This window comes from Frieseomelitta varia, unplaced genomic scaffold, assembly GCF_011392965.1.
Source record: "Frieseomelitta varia isolate USP_RPSP 00005682 unplaced genomic scaffold, Fvar_1.2 scaffold_926, whole genome shotgun sequence".
In the NCBI taxonomy this organism is placed as follows: Eukaryota; Metazoa; Arthropoda; class Insecta; order Hymenoptera; family Apidae; genus Frieseomelitta; species Frieseomelitta varia.
This window is the reverse complement of record NW_025110730.1, coordinates 103,048-128,339: the sequence shown is the minus strand read 5'-3', so window position 1 is coordinate 128,339 and position 25,292 is coordinate 103,048. Positions and strand designations below refer to the sequence as shown.

General features: G+C 36.9%; 1 protein-coding gene across 1 annotated transcript in view; it reads left to right on the top strand.

Moving 5' to 3' along the window:
* The window catches only part of LOC122537713 (adenylate cyclase type 3), a 32,691-nt gene extending 8,105 nt beyond the window's left edge, over nt 1-24,586 (top strand). Inside the window, exons 2-9 of the mRNA XM_043671121.1 lie at nt 5,271-5,650; nt 9,878-10,162; nt 13,012-13,292; nt 14,100-14,428; nt 15,850-16,185; nt 17,147-17,452; nt 18,631-18,966; nt 20,210-24,586. Coding sequence (XP_043527056.1) covers nt 5,271-5,650; nt 9,878-10,162; nt 13,012-13,292; nt 14,100-14,428; nt 15,850-16,185; nt 17,147-17,452; nt 18,631-18,966; nt 20,210-20,392 — 2,436 coding nt within the window. The 3' untranslated portion in view covers nt 20,393-24,586. The remainder of the gene's footprint in view (nt 1-5,270; nt 5,651-9,877; nt 10,163-13,011; nt 13,293-14,099; nt 14,429-15,849; nt 16,186-17,146; nt 17,453-18,630; nt 18,967-20,209) is intronic.
* Nucleotides 24,587-25,292: the final 706 nt, after the last annotated feature.

The window sequence follows — 25,292 nt, the reverse complement described above, 5'->3', positions numbered from 1 at the left end:
TTGTGTTATTTTTTTTTCTTCCGTTTTTTTTTTTATTTTTTACCGTGGCAGCGCGCGCTGCTTTAATTCGTCGTTCCGAGGTCGGGAATTATAGCCGAGGTAAATTTACTGAACGTTCTACCGCCACGAGCTGGAAAATCGTCCCCTAAAGCGAGACGCGCAACGCCGACTTCATTTTCTGCTCGGGCCTCGGTGAAAGTTTCCGATGCTTCGCGTGAAAAATAATTAAATTCTTATGGACGGTGGTAGCGTGCTGAAATTAACCGACGTTAATTTCGCCTAATGAGGTTCAATTATAGCGGAAAATTCGTGAAATCTTGCCGTAAACGCGGTGATTATGATTTCTTCGGTTACTCAACTTTTATCGCGTGAAACTTTTTCACGACTGTTAAGCAATTATTACGTTTTTACGAATTTCGTAATGTATGACTATTAGTTTTTTATTTATATTGTATTGTAAATATAAATAAAAAACTAACGCTGCATTATAAATGACATATTATCATTATTGATTATTATGATACATGGACAATCTCGTATGTATAACATTTAATATACTTTATATTATAATAATATATAATATATTTATATATAATAATATTAATATAATAATAATATATTTTATAATACTACGATATTTTGTAAAATTAAATAATGAAGATTCTTGTTTCAAAAAACATTACACTACTACTACATGTACGATCGTCCGTATTATTGAATATTAATCTTGTACACACATCTCCGATTTGAAATGAAACTTCAAGATATCCAGACACAACGGGAACACAAATTATAAGATACAACAATGCGTGTCAAAAGCGACAGAACTACAAATTATCATTAACACGTACAGTTGTTCACGGAAGTTCGCAGCAACTAATAGAAAAGTTACAATTTGCTCGCGTTTCTTAATCTTACAGAAATGAACGATATTTCCGAAGTGCTTTAGCGATTCCATTTTGAAGAAGAAGAAGCAAAGAATCAAAAGTTAAGATTTCCCAGACCACGGAGAAAGCGAGAGATGTCCCTTTGCGTGTTAATTTCGTTGTTGTTCGAATCACAGGGCGATCCGCAAACTCGTAGTGGACCATGACGAAACAGCGGACGGGGAACTATGTTGCAAATTTCCCTAGACAAGGGCGACCGCGAAAGCGAAAGTTCCAGTCGTGCACGTGGTTCTATCGTTAGTAACAGTCGAGTAGAGTTCGGTCAATGGTTGTTTAAAATAGAGAGAGAGAGAGAGAAGAGAGAGAGAGAGAGAGAGAGAGAGACAGAGAGATGTGCAATGACGCGACATGCTGCCTTTCTATGCACGACATACGATCGGTTTTCAATGGCAGGAACGTTTCTTTGAAAGCCATCGACTCGATCACGGAAATCACCGACTCCATCTATTCCACCGACAATTGCAATGATCGTTGATTGTTGCTCAACGAACCCTTTTATCAGGGAGTTAATTAAGGGTCTGTCAACCCTTTCATCGAGCAACAAGCGTGCACAAAATGGGGTGCATTAAATATCGTTGATCACGTACACGTTACGTTCCTTCGAGTTATAAATTGTTGTACGAGGAAGTAATTGTCCGTGATGTTTTTAATTAGATGGCGAGTTTGTAACTGATTGGTCGTAATTAGAAATTGAGAAGTTTCAGGGGTGAGGGGGGAGAGAGGGAGGGGGAAGAATCCACGTGAATTAGCAAGATTACTATGAAACTATAGCAAATCGCTAAGAAGCTAACGTAGAATCATTTACAAAATATTGTAAATTCCGAAAACTGCCGAAAAATTAAATCTAACAAATCGCAAGGACTATTTTAAGAAATTTAACAGATCACAGAAACTGTTAAAGAATGATCGCAATGATTCAATACGATTCAAATGTTACTATATAATATTAGTAAATAATACAGGATAATGCCTAAATAGTACAAGAGCTCGATAAAACACAAAAATGATCACAAAGACAGATTACAGAAGTGTAACGAAGATACATAGATAACGCGAGTATCAGAACTGTGGAAAGATCAGTAGATTATCTCTGATATTCTTTCAACGATTGGAGTAATTCAACGGAGTGCAATACTTTAATCGAGCGGCTGAACGAGCGACAAAAGCATTCCTCACGCTAATTTCTCCGCTGCGGCAGATCCAATTACGATCCCATTGTCACCGGGGACTAACGATTTCAATAAAGGCAATATTCGATGAATGGGACACCATCGAGCATACAGGTAGCTCGATGAGATCAAATACAATATATACTTGCCAATATCAGCATCGACATTTAAGTTATCATTTCATGGATTTTGAATATTATTCGAAAATAATTTAAAATGTGTCATATGTAAGTACAGTGTATGAGTTCTAGTGTTCAAGATTCAATAAAATGACGAAAATAATCAAAAACAGCAAGTTTCAAGGGGTTGACGTAAAAGAAATACTCGAATCTTCAAGATTATGGATAGATCAAGTCGTAAAAGAAACGTTTAGTGATTTTAGAGGCATTTAAATTTTTATGGTTTTCGATAACAAAAGTATCCTGCCACCTGCTGCACTATGTGGAGAATTTAAAAAAAAAAAAAAAATGAATTCAAAATTGATAAAGTAGAGATTTCACGCTCTGAAACGAAATTAAATGGATTGTCGTGCGATTTTGTTTTATGAAGTTTAAACAGTTTAAAGTATCGATAATTTTTCATAGTTTCATTCACTTCAGTATGTGTACAGTATATGAACGTTTGTAGATAAGTATCTACCAATATGGATGGTATCTACCAACCTGCAAGTTTCATTTCTAAAGTGAAAATATATAATTATTTCAATGAATACACTTGCAAAGTATTTATTTTACACAAACTGGTTTTCAAGAGTTCACCCATAGATTTTAAGAGAGTACTAATGAATAATTCGATGTTTGTAAAATTCGATACTTTTACAAATATCTTGGAAATCAAAATTTCTTTTTTTCGTTGAAGGCTAACCCAAGACAGAACCAGTCTATTGGACGTGACAGTGTGATTCGTTTGAAGCAAAATTTGTTTATGCATAGGTATAGTAATCGATCAGAGGTATTTCTACAAAAGAGAAATGTTCTTGTATTTTTATACGTGATTTTTAAACAACATAGAAATACAGAAACATGTTTTATTAAGTCAAGATTCTTTGTGAATACCAAAAATCGTCCTCTAATGTTCGAGTATTCCCTAAATCAACAATGTATTGTCACTTGTTTTTCAATATTCACAGATTAAATTGCTGAAGTAATTTTAATAAAATGAAAGATGAAAAAAAGTTACATAAGAAACAAAGGTACTGTTTGTGTTATTGTTTTCTTGGCCAGGGGTAGGTATTTTTACCGATCGAAAGCATGCTTCTGTATTTCTATACATTTTTAAATGATACAGAAACGATTTTTAAATGATACAAAAATACAGAAAGTGCTTCATCGAGTCAAGCGCTCTCTACAGTTCGCGCACATCAAAAATTATCCTCCAACCAGCAAATGTATTGACACTCGTACTCTTTCAAGTTTAGTTGCATGGTTGAAATAATTTTAATAAAACAAAAGATGAAAAGAGAACCGTACAACGAAGTATCGTTTTTCCTTTTTTCGGAAATATTGTTTTCACTTCCAGAAAAATGGAAGCAATATTTCTCTTTCTCGTGTGTAAAAGGTGGAAAATGAAAAGGACAGAGGACCGAGAAACAGCACTGGTATTGTGATTTCCAGCAGTCAGCTGGAACACGTGAACGAATTCGAAAGCTTTTTACGGCACGAGGCGAACAAAAATGGATTATCGATTCGGCGATGTTTTTCGCTCGATGTGTTTAGAAACGCGGAACGAGGTGAGACGGGTGGAAATATTTCTTGTGTTAATTGTTCCGATGATTATAATTGGGAGTCGCGGTTAGCCTGAAATCGATGAAAAGCATTCCTAACTGAGAAGGTGGGGGGGGGGGGGGGAGGTATAATTTATCGGTAGAACGAACAAGTAGAAGAAGAACAGGAGCAGCGGAATTGTTGGATGCTTTCTTCTACGTAGATTATATTAATTACGGAATTAATCGAGACACTTGAGAATGGACTGGTTTTCCTAGAAACGAGAAACGAACGTCTGAGCATTTGTATATTTAAGAGAATTCAGATTCAAATGTTCGTGGCCTTCGTAGCTCACGCTTTTTAAATGCAAATCTTATATTTAAATGACTCGGTGAAAAAAAGTCGACCTTGATGATTTTTAGCGTAAAACATATCGCATGATCGGATTAATGACGTGGACTCATTGTACATTCGGAAAGATGCTGCATAGACGTTGAAATACACGGATTTGAGTGTCCTTCGAGATCGAAACCTGTCAGAGGAACGTGGAAGGATGGGATTTCGGTATTGAGTCGACCAAATGTAAAATCGTTTCGTATATTTCCTGTCTTGAGACAAATTCCAGACTGAAAGTATCGTAGTTTATACGTGAAACCAGTTTTATCTGATCAACTTCGTTTCCTTGACTCGACAATTATCGCATGAGCATAAAAGGAATTAATTATAAGCAACATGAAATGTATCAGGGCAATCGTTGAGATGATTTTACATACTCGTTCTTGATCTTTTCCCACAGGAGATATATTTTTATTCCTCGAGCGTATCGTACAAAACGGGACGTTCTTATACAACGTCCTGTTTACGAAAATAATAAATTGTGCTCAGTGGAAATAACATAAAATTGTCGTTCGCTAATTTTACTTTTTAATCATCGCACGTCATTATTCAAATAGCACAGAATTGTCGTGTCACTGCAGAAGAAAAGAAAAACTGAAATTACACTTCACATGCGTCAAGTATAGTATTATAATATCCGGGGTTTTTTTAATCATTATTTATGTTAAACGCTCTAGAAATGCTTAGAAGAAATATAACTTGGTAATATATTAATATATTAAAAATTTTTCAGTTTTACTTATAATTATTGGCTCAATAATTGGCTTATTTTTAATTGTGAATAAGATGGCAGATAACACATGATTGATGTCTCCTTCAATCATTGTGAAACTGCTTCGTTACATAACCTCTTTAATCAAGTTATAAACAAGTCAAATTAAGAAAGATTTCAAATTGAGAATATGAATCTAGAAAAGAAGAGAAATGATAAATAATAAAATATATACGCAATTTAAATTTTCACAAGCAAATTCTCTAAAGAGAAAAAAGAGAAAGATATTCAAAGTATAAATACCATCCATTTGCAAAATTCTTACGAAAGAATCTCTTTTTAGGTGCTGACGGTGACACTCTCCATAGGCGCCATGCTTCTAGGCGCCTCTATTTATTCTCTGACCGAGTTCCAACAGCGTAGAGCCTTTCTGGAAACGAGGCAAAGCCTGGAAGTGCAACTAGTGATCGAGGAGCAAAGCGCGGAACAGGAAAGGCTACTGCTTAGCGTGCTTCCGGAACACGTGGCTGTAAAGATGCGGCAGGACTTAGGCGCCTCGCTGGACACGCAGTTCAAGAAGATTTACATGTCCAGGCACGAGAACGTCTCGATCCTCTACGCGGACATTGTCGGATTCACCGCGATTTCCTCCACGTACAGCGCCAGCGAACTGGTGAAGATTCTCAACGAGTTGTTCGCCAGATTCGATCAACTTAGCGAGCGGTAAGCGATCAGTTCCGAGGGAAATCTAATTTAACACTGGAACTACTGACGACTGATGAAGCATAAAATTTCAATTAAAAGAAACAGAAATTCTTTATAGCACTTATAAATAGGTTTTATTTATGTATTTTATAAAGAACCATTCAAATCTCCGAAAATATGCCGTTTTATATATCTATAAAATATCGAACAAAAATATTCAAATGGTTATTTTGGTAGTTCTAATGTTAAGAGGAACGACGTAAGAGTTTCTGTTGAATTTGGAATTACAGCTGATTGTTTATAACCGATTAATTTAATTATAATAACAATTGATCGCTGGACGGGGAACGCCCTTTTAAATTTTTTAGAAAACACTTGATAACAAGTGATTGGATTTTGGAAAAGTAGTTTGAAATCTGAGAAGTGAGAAACAAATTCTTGTTGGAATTATACTTGATAGAATTGACTGTTATCAACGAGGAACGTTTTTTTTTCAAATTTTTGAAAAGAATCTTCATGACGAATTTTGAGAAAGTAATATAATTAAATTTAAGAGAAATTGAGAGGAACTAGTTAATTCGACACTTAAAACAACGTTTAAAATTACAAATTGACATTCAAATTAATACCATATTTGTTATTTAACCTTAAAAAGGACTATCGGAAATTAATTCATCTCATCTTGGCTTAAGACAAATTTACTATACCCGTCTGTTATTCACGAAACGAGAACAACAAACTCACTATATTTCCAATTCTCATTTCTCAAGTAGCACTCGCTGGCTTGATTTCGGCGACACGGACAATCCTCTCCATTCGAAAGACAGAAACACCAATTTTACGCGAGATAACAAGGAACTGGACGAACAATGCTTTGAAAGGGACTACCGAGTCAATCCCGACCCCGAATCCGAGATTTTCGCGAATGTAAGGGTCAAAGGAAAACGCGCGTTGCCTTTGTCAACCGCTTCGAAACGGCGGAGGGGGGAGAGGAAGCTGTCGATAAACGGTGGGAGGAACAAACGGATTAATCGACAACGAAGCTATCGACACCACGGAAAAAATTCGTTCGTTTACAATCGACTGTGACCCGCTTTTGAAACGACGGCGAGCTTTCACGAGCTCTGACACACCCACACTCCCCTCTCCGTCGCCCTATTATTTTTCTTTCCCTCTCGTTCGTGCACGACGGATAATGAAAATCCTAAAATTGCCAGCCGCGAAATTGACTTTATCGGGAAATTCCAGCAAATCCTTTCCCCGTTTTCCTCGGCTCGTCCTCGAAGGGAGAGAGAGAGAAAGAGAGAGAGAGAGAGAGAGACCTAACGCGGGTCCTTCACGAGGCGTCGCCGACGAATCGATACGTCCGGGGACAAAGTGGTATCGTTAGCGAATTCCCATCGCGCGATATTTCACTCTGTTCAATTGTCCATGCTATGGCCGTGGCGAGGGAATTCCAGGGAAACACCAGCGATTCGCCAAGGTGTTTGAATCACGCGTTTAACAATAATTTGACGATAGCCGCGGACGTGTTATTCGTGAATTTTGATCTACCTCTTACCGTGGTAGACCACCTCTACAGATGGATATTCGAAAGAGAAAATTGAGAAGCAGAGGTAAAGATATAACGTTTTCGAGTAACGAGACACTCGATCGTGATGTTCTTTTGATACCGAAGCTCAATTTCTACGCTGTGTACGTTGTATAATACAAGTTACAAAGCTTGTAAAACACAGACGCTTGTTCCCTTTATAATTCTCTTCGTACACTCTTGTTCGTGTTGTTTTAGAAAAGACTATCAACTGAAGGGACTATGAACTGGTTAAAATTTTTCTACACTACTCTCGTCACAGGAAATAATCGATTAACAATCGCGCGTTGACACACTTTTCTCACCAACGAGATCTTTCAGATGAATTCGACGAACGAAGTTGCTGCGAAAAATTTGAAATTGAACTGCAATGCGATAATAACCTGTGCCTTGTGTCACGGTGCTAATGAAATTTCCAAATGTTTTGCACAGGACAGCTAATGGATTCATGAAATTCAAAGATTTCTATGAATATTCAGATACGTTCGCGAGTCGTGCTTTACATCGTGCTTCTAAATTGATTCTCCTTAATTAATATAAAAATCCTCCGTGGGAAGGAAAAGAAGAAAAGAAGGAGGCGAGGATTTAATTCGTTGAAAAGGAATGAAAACGCGACCCGACGCGAGGATTACCGAAACAGCGGGTTTGATAATACCGAGATCTAATCTGCGGGAAGAGGAACGTGGGAAAATGAAATCGGTTATCGTTGGATCTGTGTGTATAGAATGGCGAACGGTTTAACCCTGAGAGCGTCGGTAGTGGTGCAGGTCAATGTATAAATCCCGCGAAACACCCTCCTTCACTTAAGATGCTCCTTGACATGTACTTTCCTCTCCCATTTGCCAAACAGCGGCTTGGTACCAAGTGAAAAATTAAATCCTCCACCCTTGCGTTTTCTAAAACGAAACTCCCCGCCACTCAACCCCGTTTCCATACGAACGTTTCAATTACAAATTCTCCAGCTCAATCGATATACACGATCACGTGTGCGTGTGCGTGTGCGTGTGTGTGTGTGTGTGTGTGTGTGTGTTCGCGATCCGTCCGCTCGTTTTAACTTTCGAAAGTATTTCGCTGGAAAAATTTCAGTTTCCAACTGCTTGCGTCTTTTTTTTCTTTTTTTCTCTCTTTTGACTCTAATTATTAAAACTTTCCGAGCAACTTCTATTCTTAAACTAGAGCTAGAAGGTTCTAGGAAGCGGAAGTTTCGAAATCGGCACGAGGTTTAACTTTTTTTTATTTGTCGTTCGAATTTTTAGAACGACCGAAGCTGTTTTACGTTTGAAAGTTTTAGGTAGAAATAACGCTTTTGCTTTTTGTACTTCGAAGTTTAGAAGTTTAAATTCTACGCAAACACCACGCGATCAATTTCAAAATTCATCTCTGTTGATTTTGTCAATTCTGTTTTTTGATGCCGCTTTGTAATTAAAATAGAGTATTTTAGTGCAAGACAATCCTAAAATTAAATAGTAAAATAATATCAATATGAAATCTTCGTCCCAAAATTGTTCTTCTATGAAAGAACTTGGTCTTCACATACTTTAGATTCATACTGTAATTCTAAATAGTTGTATATATTTTCAATTACATTAAGGTATTATATAGAGGCCTCAGAGTTCAATTAGTGTAAGTCATTTTCCATTAAAAATGGAAATGAACACATTCTTGTTGTCAAAACTTTTAGTCAATGAAATAGTTTAGTTTGTATTGTTGTAATATTGCAATGATTATATAATAGCGATTAACTGACAGTAAAAGGGAAACCGATGGTTGGGAAAGACATCTGATCGGATTTCGAAAGGATCTCAGAATTCGAGAAAGTCGGAATTCTCAAGAAAGTCGCGATTGTTGAAGAACTTTCTTTTTTTAAGAAAGACACAGCAATTTTTATTTATTAAAATTTAATGTTTTCTAAAAAGAAAATATTCGATTTTTCAAAGTTTTCTCGACGTTATTATATCATTAATTATTTTTTCTAATAGTTATTGATTAATTTCTTCACGATTTACTATATTATTTAATAAATTTATTTTAATTTTATTTAAAGAATTCTATATCAATAAATAAAAAATCAATTTCTAATATAACAATTGTTTTATTATATTTATAAATTTTTTCAATTCTTTCCTTATATCTTTTCTTTAACAAGACATCTTTTGTTTAATTCATCAATATCATTATCATTATGATTAAGATTATTTATTTATTTATTAATCAATTTCCCAATTAATTTTTCAAAAATTAATTACTAATTTTATTAATTATAAAAATTAATAGAATTAAAAATTTTTACTTCCACTCTCCTAAACCTCTTATACATTTTGTAGTAATTATTGAATTAATTGGATTAATAATTCGATCATGAACGTTATCAATTCGTTCCATCATCAAATTTAATTTCTGGACATTTAATTTTACGAAGAAATTTTATAATAAATTGAATTTCTATCTTACCATTTACTACAATTATTCAAAATATATTATTAACTTTAGAAATTTCTATATCAATTATTCAAGCATATGTTTTTTTCAATTTTCATCAGCGTAAATTTATTTTCAATGACAAGTGACTTGCGCTGATTGACCTCTGAACCTTCCACATATTCTTAAGATTCTACCATTCTCGCGCGCAGCGTGATATTTTGAAAACTTGCCAGGTACGAACAATTGCGAATAAAGATCCTCGGCGACTGTTACTACTGTATAAGTGGAGCACCGGTAGAAAGACCGGACCACGCTGTCCTCTGCGTCTATATGGGCTTGTCGATGGTGGACGCCATCAAGTACGTGCAACAAACGACCAATAGTCCTGTCGACATGAGGGTGGGTATACACACCGGTGCTGTGTTGGCCGGTGTCCTCGGTCAGAGACAATGGCAGTTCGACGTCTACAGCAAGGACGTCGAGCTGGCGAATAAGATGGAGAGCAGTGGAATGGCGGGGTGAGTATCACTTCTTTACTTTCTTTCAACCTCACGGAACTATTTGGTTGAATTGCAGAGTTGAATAGAATGTACTTTCTTAAACTATATTTTAGTAGAGTTAAAGAATAGAATGTGTCTTGATTTCTTAAACTATTTTCACCCTTTGCCTTCGAAAACTTTTCTCACATCATCCACCAGCAATTTATTTACGAAGCATCGACTAAAATGACACGGCATTGGAAACAATCATTCAAATGGTATTCAACAGGAAATGTTGTTGATTATATCTTTCCAACTCTGTGATATCGTTTAAATTTGAATTAATCATCAAGGTGTGTTTGTTGGAACAAATGTAATATTAAACAAGAGTTAATGGTACATAGTTTCAATCTCCTTCACCAGCTTTCAAACTTTCGTAAGAAGCAATAAGAATTCTAGCTTATGTGAATTAATAATTAATAATTATTCTTTTGCTCTTCTTACGTCGTTATTATAGCATTCACTCTAGGCGTCTGTTCAGATATTGTACCTTTATACTATTATGCATCCTATCATAAGATCAAGTGCATACATTCATAATGATAATCAGCAAATTATAAAAAAAGCTGTTGGCTAGATTTGAGTACGATGTCCCTTCAGAAGGATACATATCTGTCTCGTAAATATTTCAGAATTGTTCTGTTAAATTTGGATGGATGAAACTCTTAGAATTATTTTTGTGGAGCGCGTTGAAATTTCACATAAAAGAAAGAAAAGAAATTAAAAGAATAAAAATTATTCGCGAGAGCTTAATTTTTGTTTAAAAAGAAATCGATGTTCGAGTAGGTATACTTTTTGACGAATATCGAGATCTTTTAAAGTCGTCTCATTTGAAATTCAGCTAATAAGAAATCAAAAATTTATCACACACACACCTTGTCATTTGTCCTCCATTTACAGAAGAGAGTTATTGTTTCAATTTATCAATTCTAATCCTGTGCAGTTTGAATTCGAATTGGAAATTCCATATTCCTTCGATCAAAGATTAATAAATGCAAATTATATATAATGCGCCAATTACATTTACATCTAATGACCAACGATTAAGAAACATCGAGAGGATAATTGTAAGAGAAGAAGGTTAATCACGTTTTTTATTGTGCAGAGAATTATGGGCTCTCACGTACTTGTTTTTCAGTATAATTCCACTGAAATACGATTATATATACGTGTGATTCTATTGACGTTTCGATTTCTTGACCTCGTTAACTCGTCGAAATTCAACAGGAGAAAAAGTAGAACAGAGGCGTGAAAAAGCTGCCGGATTCGGAGCTAAACGATATCGATGCGGCGACATACAAAACGCGTCCTTGATGTCGGCGGACACGTAATGAGCGCACTCCGCGTGTATATCTTTGACATTAATTACCTGGCGAAACGCCTGGCGAGCAGTTTTTAATGCCCTGTCGTACTTTAATTTTAGCTGGCTGGTATTAAAGGGTGAGATACCCGAGTCCCGTGGTAAAAACCTAATAGCCCGTGCTTTAAAAAGAAAAACAAAAAAAAAAAAAAGCAAAGCAAAGAAACGGCCATTGTAATGTTCCTTCTCTTTTCTCTTTTCCATTTTCATCAGGCTGATGTATTTAACAAAAAATTAGAGGTCTCGGCCCTTCCTGTCACGCGACTCTCCTGTTCCCTATTTTTGTAACACGTAACGCGATCGAGGGATCTCTCAGCTTTACTCCACAAACGTTTGACAATTACTGAAGAAAAATCACGGCCAGCAACTCTTTTCAATTTCCCGATCTTTGATCAAACTTTGACACGATGTAATTAAAAGTGGGAGTAATTGCTGACGGAACTGGAAGAACAGTCATTTCACGGTCGAGTAAGAGAATTTTCATACGACGTGAACTAAAATAATTGATGCTGACGAGACATTTCCAATTGATTTTTCAATCACAGCCCGGTTTTATTGTTGCACGTAAGACTCCGAAAATAAATTTCGCATATGTAGTTACGGTGATTATAGTTTAATTTATAAATATTTAATTAACTGTATAAACTGTATATTTAATTATTAATAAATTGTATATTATAAAATTTATAAATAATTATAAATTGTAAATACATATAAAATTTATAAATAATTATAAATTATAATTATTAATATATGTATATATATAATTTATAATTATAAATAATTATAAATTATATATTAATATAATATATTGATATATTAATTATTTATAAATTAAACTGTATTAAACCGTATATTTAATTCCATAACTCCAATTAATCAAGTGTCTGTATATTTTCGTGCCATGAAATAATGCACTAAAGCGCAGTGAAATATTGGAGAATACGATAAATCGATTGCGTTGCGATATAATGGAGAATTAACTGCATAAATACTTCGGAAGATAAATGGCTGTTGTCGCACAATTTTCGCTAGAGTAAAACGCAATCTAGAATTCACGTTAAACACAAGTTTGGAGTATTAACGATCCCCTCGCAGTCATTTGCGCCGCATCACCAGCTATTCCAACCGGCATTACGGTAACCTTATTATTATTCACACGAACTAGAATTCACTCGAGAACAATAACGTAACGGCAAGTTCCAGCCAGCGAATCGCTTACAAAAGACGTTCGAACACCCTTCGACATTACCATGAATGCAGAATACGTGAATTCTCCTTTCTCTGCCACATCCACGTCTTACGCCCACGTCGTTGGATAATCAGGGCCATTTTGCCAATCGTGAACGTCTCTGTCCGAGATGTTCGTACACTGTCTCGTCTCTCCTAACGAATAATTTTGTATACTTTCGACGAGAAACGGGTAGAGGTTGAGTAACAGTACGAACGATATTGCAATGATTCGAAGGAGGGTGCACATCTCGAACGCGACGCTGAGCTTCCTGAACGGCGAGTTCGAGGTCGAGCCAGCGCACGGCGAGGACAGAGAAGAGGCACTCCAGAAGGCAGGCATCGTCACATACTTTATAGTCCGCGCGTTGAAGCCCTTCAAGCCAGCTGTCACCAAGAGCCTCGCCTCGCTCACGGAGGACAACAGGAGAACGATGGACGCCAGAGACGGAAGGAACAACAACAAGGAGGACTCGGAGGAGTTCAGGCAGAGGCTGAGGAAGGAACTCGACAGCAAAAGTGAGAATGTTGGAATTTCTGTGTGTCGAACGAAGAGATCGAAATTGATATTGAATTGTTTCTTTTCTTTTTTTTNTTTTTTTTTTTTTTTTTTTTTTTTTTTTTTATTAAAAGAAAAATCCTGTTCGAATCCTGCTATATGTTTCGTGTAAATCTGTTCTCGCGGAATTTTTATGGAAGGAAGCGTTAGGTGCATTTTTGAATAGTGTTATCACGGAACAGATGTAATAAAAAAATTCCATGAAAACGAGTTATTTTAGAAAACACTTATCTGTTATTTTACATTCAATTGAAAATTCAGCACTGTTCACTGAATATTTGCTACAAAGATTGAAAGAAATTTTTTTTACCATTGTTTTTCCGACAGAAAAATTTTTATTTCGATATTTTACGAGTTCCATTTTGTCTGGAACTTTTATTTTTAACAACATTCGTCGGGACTTGTAACGTAAGAACATTTTTCGAGAAAGTTCTCCAAGTCGTATTTCGAATAAAATTTATTTAAAAGTTCCTAAACTTTTTCGGTCCCTAATGTTAAATAGGAATAATAGAGAATAATAATTGAAATTGGTAGAATGTTTGAAGTGAAACAAACCATCATTGATATCCGTAGTACTAGTTTTTAACTAATGACAGAATCATTAGTAGAAGCTTTTATATTCGTACGTAGATGCTAGCTTCGTACAATTCACTAAGAAATTCTTTCTTATACCTCGAAATACAATCTCAGGTATTTCCTTTCGCATGAAAAATTTCCTATTTTTAATTTTATTTTTCATTCGAAATGTAAGAAGACGTTGATTGCAGCTGGAGGAGCGCATTTGAAAGGCCACGCTCACTGGTTGACGCTGCGGTTCAAGGACGCGAAGGTGGAATCCGCGTTTCACAACGCCGAGGAAGCATTCTCCCCGTTGTCGCTGCTCGGCGGGCCATTGGTGATGATTTGCACCGCCCCGGTTTGGAGGTTTCAGCCCTGGGGACCTTTCACATGGGGCGGTATCGGGGTGGTTCTGCTATTCGCCGTGGTTCTGGCTGGTGCCACGTGTTTGGCCAGTGCCGTCAAGGCTATGTGGCTGAGAAGAGCTCTGGCCCTCCTAATGACATTTTCCCTCGGTGATTTTCTCCTCCTCGACATGGTACGTACACTTTCTTCTTCGACAAACCATTCAAACTCCTCTCAATTATTTTGCTTCGTCTTTAACCGCTCGCGCTGGCAACTGATTGCGGACCATAACGAGCGACCGAACCGTATACAATAATTCGTCGCTTTCTTTTTCAACTCGTCGGTATGATATCAAACCGGATAGAAATTATTGAGAAGTAATAAATTTATTTTTTTTCGCCTGGGTTATATTTAGATATACTTAGAACTGAGAGAATATTGCAGATTTGGGGCAAAAAATTCTCGACGCAAGAGGTTAACACGTTGACGGGTGATGTCGCGTCTTTTGTTTCGTGAATCGGCGTTTTTCAGTCTTCAAACGTGGAGGATAGCGATTTACGTCATCCTGTACGCACGTGAACGATAATCATCAAGCGAACGAAAACTATTAAATTTAATTACGCGAATGACAATCATTAATTTAAATTTATATGATTTTGCGTCCGCTTCGTAGAACCTCGATTCAATTTTAAATAATTATAGTCAAAATTGAAGCGTCGATCTGAAAAATGTTTTGAAGAATTTTTCGCAGACGAGTTTCCAGATGTGTCAATGACGATAGTAAAGATGACGGTAGTCTTTTTTCTGATAAAAGAAAGGAGAAAAACGCGATGTATTTGGAAATTCTGCTTACTCATTCTCGATAAGGAAAAATGTTCTCAGAATCACCACTAAGAGACACTACCATTATTATCATTAGTTACATTCATTTGAGTATAGATAAGTTTGATGAAACATTCTCAATCTGCTCAATGAAACATTTTCGTTGCTTTCATATTTTCTGAAAATATATATATATGTATATATACACACAAATTCAAATGAATTATTACTGATACATTATTCACTTCCAAATCATAAATCATTTTTGTTCACTGATGAATGAATTTATATTTAATTTGAAATATTGATAAACTTAAGCAACACATATGTCTTGAAATAAACTATTTGGGTCTCTTTATATAAAATTTATAAAATTTAATATCTTATATAAAATTTATAAAATTTAATATCTTATATAAAATTTATAAAATTTATAAAATTTAATATTTTATATAAAATTTATAAAATTTAATATTTCAAAGTTGTTTTAATATGACCTTTGGCAAGCAACGAAGTAAATCTCAAGCACCTTACAAAATTAAACCAATTCTTTCTAACGTTCGTACGTTTATACATATATCATCAAGGCGTGTACGACTGAACAAATTCTTTTGTTACTAATTGTGCATGTGGTACGCGCCATCGCAACTTAAATCATAGTGCAAGGAGTCAACAACAGAATATTTCGACATGTTACTTTATATTTTCAACTTATATATCGTAATATAAATTTTTATACCGTAGAAGGAAACGTAGAGTAAGAGTATTATTTCCTTTCGTACCGTTTCACAGTTCAACTGCGTGGTCATCGAGGAAAACTTGCCGATCGTAAACACCACTATAACCGTGTCAGCGAAGTGTCCGTATCCTTCCTACTACTCGTACTTCGGCGTGCTTACACTCGTGGCGATCTCGATGCCGAGCTACGTATGCTACCTGGGCAAGGCGGTCCTGATGTACGGCATCGCGGGTTCTCAATGCTTGATCAACATCTACTTGCTGGATGTCAGGCTCGACTGGGAGGATTATGCGTCCTCTCCCTTCGAACCGTCTCCCGTTCCGTCGAAATACTGCCTATCCGCAACTTTACTCATCGTAGCTACTTCCTTGGTCGTTGTATCCAGATACGTAAGTAATGGAACAGTTCCCTGGACAACGTGCTGCTCGAAAGTTTTTCTCATACTTGTATTTGACAGAATTGGAAAAAGATCATTTATTAAAAGATTTCGGTAGTTCGGACGAACAGTGTTCCGAGTTGAATGGCGAAACATTTAGAATTAGTTTTCTAAAGTGACGTTCATTGAGAGTGAATTTTATTAAAATCTGTTCAATTTTTTGTATAGCGCAGTACGTGATGTTTTTATGAAGAACTCTATCGAAAAGTTGGATACTAAAGTATTTCAGAGCAAATGATCATTTGTTTGGAAAAGTCTTGGATATTTGAGAAAATTTGTTTGTGAAGAGAGTGAAAAACGTTATCGAATATTATTCGATAATGTGCTACCACCAGACTTTCTAGAATTAACTATACGATATATTCGAAAAGTCGAAACGTAGATCATTCTACACGAACGTGTTCCCATCCTGTCAATACAGTTAGCGGATTTCCATCGCGTACGAGTAGTTTCGGCAGATTAAAACCTTCCGCGTAGAGACGTCGTGAAAAATTCAATTTCTCCTCGCACGAGGATAAATAACCGGGCCTCCTGTACGAACCTCTCGAACAAATTCATCAAAGTCGAGGGTTGCACTTGGCCCGACAGTCGAGGGCGTATCTCTCATCCCCCGCATCGGTCGACACTCTTTCACGAGGAGTGAACGCGGTTTGCATTTAATGCAAATGAAAGCCAAACCATCTCGTAAAATAAAACAAACAAAAAAAATAAAAAATAAAAAATAAAAGAAACTAAAAGAAAAGAGTAACAGATTGAAATATTTCACAAAATATACCGATCAAAGGTATATTTTTAAAAAGAAGTATTAACCTTTCGGGGCGGAGCCCTATTGAAAAAAATAAACGAAAGGTTAAGTTAAGGGTAAAGATGCGCTCGGTTTCGACGACTCGACGAGGACATCGATCGATTTTCAGGCGGAGAAGTCGAGGAGGATGCTGTACCTACGAGGTAGGGAGGTGGTCGCGCAGAGGGAGAGGGCGGCGGACATGAAGCGCAGAAACGGCGCCCTCATCTACAACATACTTCCGCCGCACGTGGCCGCTTACTTTCTGTCGAGGGCGAGACACCACGACGACCTGTACAGCCAGAGCTACGCGGATGTGGGCGTCCTGTTCGCCAGCATGCCGAACTTCGCCGATTTCTACAGCGAGGAGAGCATCAACAATCAGGGCCTCGAGTGTCTCAGGTTTTTGAACGAAGTCATATCCGATTTCGACGCGGTGAGTATCGTCGACAAAGTTTTCCCTCGAGATCCACTTTCGTGATATCACGTTTGTCGTAATTATTGGAAATTTCGTTCCTACGATTATATATCGTGCAGCTAGATTCAGAATGTTTGACGGCAGATCACAAAAATGGGAGACAGGTTTTCTGTTGTTTGAAAATTAATTTCCCGTTGTCGTTGTTATGATTGTTTATGTGACAGCAAGGTAAAATTGAGAGGGTGGTTTCCTTTTTGATGCAGTTTCCCTAAATTCAGTGAACTTTTAAGCGGTTAAATATAACATAATTCTGGTTAAATATAAAAAGATCGATAGAATGCTATCGTGGGATGTTTTCAATTTTTGCTGGCTAAACCGTGGGAGCATAGTGTACGATAGAGAAGAAAAATAAATGCTCTACTATGAGATTATGATTATATATAGCCACTGGATGGAATCGTGATTATATATGTGAAAATTTGGAAAGTTAATTGCGAAACAGCATAAAATTGTACTTAATATTATTACATCATAAATGAACCAATAACTACGAAAAATTTAAACTGTTGTAACTTTTTCCTTTTGTAAAAGAAAATTCAGTAACAATTCACTTGAATATCTACTTTGACAACCCATCTATTTCTTTTTTCAAAAGCTGTAAAAATTCAAGCATGTCTAAAAACATTAAAAAATTCTTTTTATTACTGGATCATCGCCATCACTTTGAAGAACAAAGTGTTTGAACGAGCCGTCAAAACTTGCTATACAATTCCTTTTCTCAGCATATTGAAATTTGAATATTAAGAATAAATTCAAGAAATCCTAATGTTTCATTATTTAACTTTAATTATTCATTATTTAATTTCAAAATTAGATAAAATGATTGTAAACAGAAGACTTCTTCAAGATCACGGTAGAATTAGTCAGGAAAAATTTTTTATTATTTTTAGAGACGTTTGAATTTTTACAATTTCAATGCTATAAAAGTATCGAGATTTCAAGTTTCAAAATGAGATCGAGTGAATTGTTGTATGATTTTCCATCTTTACAAAGTTATAACAGTACAAAGATATCGATGTTGATAAGAAAAGTAACCAAGGTATTGAAACGTTAAAGACAAACGAAACACTCGTTGTATAAATTTACATCGGTCAATTAGTTATCCAAGATATCTAAGATATTTTTTGTTCCGTTAGATCCTCGATCAGACTAAATTCAAGGACATCATCAAGATCAAGACGATAGGCTCGACGTACATGGCTGCATCCGGAATCACCGAGTCAGCGGAATCCGAGGACACAGCTCGATGGGGTCACCTGTCCACCCTCGTCGAGTTCGCCCTGGAATTAAAGAAAGCATTGTCGAGCATCAACGAGCAAAGTTTCAATCACTTCGTTCTGAAAATGGGTATCAATCACGGTCCTGTGACCGCTGGGGTCATCGGCGCCCGGAAACCTCACTATGATATCTGGGGAAACACCGTGAACGTAGCGTCCAGGATGGAGAGCACTGGGAAAGTAGGCTGCATCCAGGTAAAATGTTCGAAGAGTAGGGCAATTTAGAAATATCTAGACGTAGACGAAGTTGCACCTTTTCTTTTTCTCCAAATATCATAAAAGATTCGATAAAATGAAAAATTAATCTTGTTACGATCCTTGTACCGAAATTTTTGTCCATGCTTCAGTATTACTCTCGTTTTAGGAGATAAAAAGTGTTTACAGTGATTTAAAAAAAAAGATGCAATCAAGAAATTATGCGTACTAATAAGATTTTATTCAAATTTCAAATATTAAAGGAACAAGGCGGTGGAAAATGCTCAAAAGAACGTAACAGAATTAGCATTAAAGAAGCAAGTTTTATAATAAAAAGTATAATGGCTTTATAATAAAATATAAATATAAAATTTATAATAATAAAGAACGTAATAAGGTTAGAATTAAAGAAACAAATTTTATAATGAAAAGTATGATAGTTTTATAACAAAAGTATCACGATATAACTTTGATACACACTCAAGACTTCAAAAAATGTATGGAGATTAGTTTTTTTTAATATACGAATTTCTTGTTATTTGAAGCTCCAATCAAGATAATAATTCTTGAAGAGTTTAACGATGGTTCTTTAACCTCTTGCGCTGGCAACTGGTTCGTGGACCATAACGAGTGACTTAACCATGTAAAATAACTCATCGCTTTCTTTTTCTCTTGAACTCGTCGCTATGATATCACTGGATAGAAATGATTAAGAAGTAATAAACTTATCATTTGTTTTGCCTGGGTTACATCAAACATAATTTATTTAAATATACTTAAAACTGAGAAAATGTTGCAATTTAACGATGGTTCTTTAACCTCTTGCGCTGGTAACTGGTTCGCGGACCATAACGAGTGACCTAACCATGTAAAATAACTCATCGCTTTCTTTTTCTCTTGAACTCGTCGCTATGATATCACTGAATAGAAATGATTAAGAAGTATTAAACTTATCATTTGTTTTGTCTGGGTTACGTCAAACATAATTTATTTAAATATACTTCAAACTGAGAAAATGTTGCAAATTTAGAGGGCAAAAAATTCTCGACGTGCAATTCCAGCGCAAGAGGTTAAGAGTGGGTACTTCATTTTCCACAAGTAAATTATAAATATATGATATTGTGACATAATGCTTTCAAAAACTTGTCAATGATTTAATGATTTAATAATAAATTTACTAGTAAAGATAAAAAATGATGGCACGCTCCGCAAATTGACACTAACAGAGACGTAAAAATCGCAGGTCACGGACGAGACCCGGAAGATCCTGGAACCGTTCGGCTTCGGCTTCGAACAACGCGGCCTGGTGTTCGTCAAGGGCAAAGGTCAGCTGCTCACCCACTACCTGGTGTCCAAGGATGGCGTGTCCTTGAACCTGGACAGCGACCTGCCGGTCGAACCCACCTATCCGATCATCTACCAGTAGGCTAATACTCGAAGGCTCTAAAAACTTCAACGCAAAAAAAAACCCTTCCACGTTCACGAAGGGACCTTTCGTCGAGAGCGAGGTTTCTCTCTCTCTCTCGATAACCCTCGAAGATTTTATCTCGAGACGAAACGAAGGGAAGACGCGCGAGGCCTCGACTACTCTCGACGATCTTCGAAGAGTTCGAACGCGTGAAACAGGGCGAATCGCGGAGATACGACGGGGAGGTCTCGAGCAACGGACGAACGGATCTACGATGTTAGAAGGTGAAGATCGGGAGATCTTTGAGAAGAAAAATTAAAAAAAAAAAAAGAAAGAAAACAAAGAACGAGAAAACTGGGCTGTTTAGATTAACTCGATACACGTATATCCTATTTGGCCAGAATTTTTGTCACTCGTTCATTTCTTGGGAGGAAGTTCCACGCGAACGATGATTCACATGACAAAACGTCGTGGTTTTCGTTTGGTTGGAGATTGCGGGAAAATTTGATTTGCCAGAGGCTTAGCCAGCCACTAGAGAAGAAAGGCTCAGCCACTAGAGAAAAATTCTTACCGCTGTACCGTAACGACCGTAGTTTACCGATTATCGTGATACACTGAAGATGAAGAGAACAGGGTACAATGTAAAAAAGTTTAGGGCGACGCTCGAGGGACGAGCGAGACTAACTGATAATTACAAAGAAAGTGACACACTATACGTCGTGGAATTGTCTTAGTTTAGTACTAGGCCTTCAAACGAATCCTATTTTCCGTAGAACCGAGAACGTAAGAGAACGTTGTTGGTAGCAGGCTGGTTTCGATTCGAGGAACGAAGATATGAAATTTCGGTACGAAGTACAAAACGTAGAAAGGATCTCGAAGAGTCGAAACGCGGGAGAAGGATGGGATTCTCATCGTAGGGATTCCCCGTCGAATCGTGGATATCTAGAATAAGTGTAGATTTGCCGGAACGCGTCAACAGCCAAGAAGCCAGTCGATCAACCCTCGTCACTCTAGAATCGATACGTAAACTTAAGAAAGTGTCTAGCTCGTAATCGTTGTGGTAGATTCACGGTTCTCGCGATCGAGTCAACTCTATTTTTCTAGATCCCGCGGCGAGCACGTTCCCAGGGCGCGATTAATTAAAAGGGGAAATGGATTAATTAAACGCGCCGAGAGCGTGGACGTGGTCAACTACATAGTGGTAGGTCTTTTTCCTAACGTGGCTCTCGGAGAATCGCAGTGTCCTCCGACGCACATTCTCTCGGTCGTCGAAAAAAAAAAAGAAGAAACTACGTCAACTGCGTGCTCTCTTTATGACTCTTTTTTGAATTCGAATCATCGCGGCACGACATGAATGAAATTTCCGCGACGTGACGCGGGGTCTGGTATTTGACGAAGAAGATCGTAGACTTGGAATTTTCTCCAAGATGGTCGAACGGTGATTAGCCCCGTGAACGCAGGAGAATTCCTTCGGTCCTTTTTCTCGAGGAATTTAGAATCTAATCGTAATAATTCGACGGTGGTTAGACATTGACCGATCGAATGGAAATTTCGGCGATTGTCCCGACAATCGAACCCTGTCGGATATTATTATCGGTCAGGTTATACCTACGCGTTGTAATTAAACAGAGTTAATAAAATCGAATCGCAGGTGCAATTTCAGTTGTACAAAGTAAATTGCAAATCGATGTGTAGATAGTACGGATGCTCGATGGAGAGGAGAGGTTGTACATTTCACGTAAAAACTGAAACCTGAAAGTAAAGGAATTGTTTATGTATTGTAAAAAAAAAAAAAAAAAAAAAAAAAAAAAAAAAAAAAAAGAATCTTGTAGAGAAAGCTCTAACAAAATACTTCGTCGGTTATATCGGAGCTTTGTTCTCATAGAATTAAAGAAAAAAAAAAAAGAAAAAGAAAAAAAAGAAACTGGGGGTTATAAAAAAAGAGAAACGTTGAATGAAGATGAAGTCAGGGAAAGGAAATATGATCGAAAATATGACGCGAGGAGGAAATATTCCGTGGCGTGGTTGATACTAAAGAAATCTCAGTGAATGAACACGCAAGGAAATGCTGAAGTACTCGGAGAAGAAGAGAAACGAGGAAGTTTCGAACGCTGTCGTTAAATTAAATTACCATCGAATACGAAGGAACGCTCGCGCGTGTTTGAAACAGTTTGTTAACGAGACGAATAGAAAAGGAAAAAGAAAAGAAGAAAAAGAAAAAAGAAATGAAGAAAAAGTAAGAACAGGCTAGAAAAACTTAACTGTCTATTAACGATCACGTGCAGAATGTTCTCATCATGTTTGAACTATGACTATATCTATTTAGCGAGAGTCCATTAGGACGAAAACAGTCTCTCTATAGTTTCGAGTTTAACTCTATTTTTCTGCGAGCAGAGTCGTCGATTTGTACGAAGGAAGAAACTGATCCGAAGATGACGATCGAGGCTCCTCGCAGGAGCCTTTAGGTCAGATTCGAACGTTACGAGGCATTTCATCGCAAGTCCCCGGCATTACTCGCCATTAAACGACTTCTGAGATCAAAATAAGGCAATCTGAAACAGTCAGTTTGGTTTCTTCTCTTCAATTGGAAGGAGATTGTCCGATTGTTTCTTTCCTTTTCGTAACGGTTCGTTCGTGTTCGTCTTATTTTGCGCTCAAGATTCGTTTAGTAACAACCGTTACGGGCTTCGTGAAACAATTTTGGTATCGTGTCGTCCACAGTAGGATGATACCACAGGAGTGTAGGCTAACGTACTCGAACACGATATCATCACCGATATAATAATTTATTTTTCTACAGTTTCAGTCGCCGAGTTAATAGACCAAGATGACTCGAATACGTACAACGCACACGCGATTAACGACGGGCAGGGGGGCGCAGATTGTTCAGGATTTAATCCTTTCGTCGGCAATTATTTAAGACCTGATGATCATTCAAGCTTCAAATAGTTCCAAAAAGAAAGAATGAAGACACGATGAGCCGTAAGCGTAGAGACCCGAGAAACACACATTCGTACATTCGTATATATACTGTGATTTTTAATAAACGTTTCACCGAATCGAAATTTCCAATCCGAGATATTTTCATTGCTTTTTTATAACAGTCTTTTTCTAACGATACTTTTAGCAGGGTTAAAATAGTACGAAAGGATTAAAGGAGAAACGAGCAGAGAGAGAGAGAGAGAGAGAGAGAGGAGCGAAGAGTAATTATTAGCAAAACAGAAAAGAAAAAAATGAAACGAGAATGCACGGCCTAAGCGCGACAACAGTGATAGAAGAGAGAAGAATCTAGTAAATCGAAGAAAGAAACCCTTCCCAGGAAAATTCCGATCTTTTTTTAACAAAAAAAACGAAAAAAAAACGAAAAAAGAAAAGAAAACTCCGTCGTTTGCATTTTCAAGTCACGGGACGACTCACTTTTTAGAATTTACCATCGCCGTCGGGTTGCTTTTTGCGTTTCATTTTCGTTAGACGCAACGGCGAGAGAAGTATTTTACTCGGATGAAAGAGAAAGAAAAGTATGAGAGAGCGTGAAGAAATTTAGAATCTTTTCTCGCAATGATGAAACGGTTCGTTCTCTTTCGGCGGAGTTTCAGAATCGCACGCAGCGAGAGAGGAAGCGAGGAGAAAGGAAACGAATCGGATCGATTACGGGACGCTGAATCACAAACGTTGTTCCAGCGTTCGCGTATTTCCGGTTGATACATTGCGTTTGGCACGGTTCACGTGCTGACAGACAGACACACACACACACACACACACACACACACACAAAATGGAGGAGCAGGAAACGGAAGCAAGTGCGAGAAGATGTTGGCGCGTCCGACCAGACGGAAATTTTGTAGCAATAAAGGATACTTCGTGTACATATGCAAAAAGGAGGAAGAAAGCGAAGAGAGACGGGTCGACAATGAGACGTGGCGATAGCGGAAACGATTGTATCGTCGATTATTTTCGTGGTCGGTAAACGAGGAAGCAAAGTGAGAGAAAGAAATTATTGAACGACCCGGCCGAATGCGTGTATAGTCGTGTAAGAATTATATCACTGTAGATATCTTAGCACCTTAGATGTGAGATTTCGAAGAGGGAACACTTGTTGTAAAACTTTCAAAGTATACTTCTTCAGACTGGGGGATACGCCGGGGACTCGTGGGAGTCGAGGATGGAATCACGCGACTGTAAAATAATAAATGGCTCCTTCGCCGATGAAAATTGGCCGCCTCCGATGCTTTTCCCACATTCCACATTCTTTCCTAGCTCTCTCTAAGAATTGCCTTTCGTTGGATCAGATAATTTCATATTTTGTATATTTTTTGTCTCAGTGAATTGGAATTTCTTTATTTCAATCATTTAAATTTGCAACAAGTGAAATTTTGCGTGAAAAAAATACAGGGAATTAACACGAAAATTGCACGATGTCTGACCTGTTTCTGATCCATTCGAAATTTATTTATTTGTTATTCATGTCTCTGATAAATTAACAATTAACTTAGTTTTTAATCAGTGATTCGAATTGATGAGTAGATATTTTTCATATAAAAAGTGGAGGAATTATTATAGAACTGAAATGCAATTTTAGAATGAATATTTACAACATGAATTTTATTCATCTCGATTTGAATTTGTCGAAACTTCTCCTGTCAATTTAGTTGATTGACACAGTTATGACACAACGTGGATCCAAATTTAACAATGATGGAGACTTTCTTAATTCTGAAATTGGAATAATTAAAAAAAATTTTATCGATGCACGTGATCCACAGTGAAGAGTCTGAACCAATAAAGATGAAAAATTGGCGACAAAATATGTTGCAGTTTTGTAAAGAAAAATCATAAAATAATCAACTTGATTTTAAAACATAAAACCCCTACAATCTTGAATTCTTTCTTTTGAAGATACTTCTGCATTATACAGCAA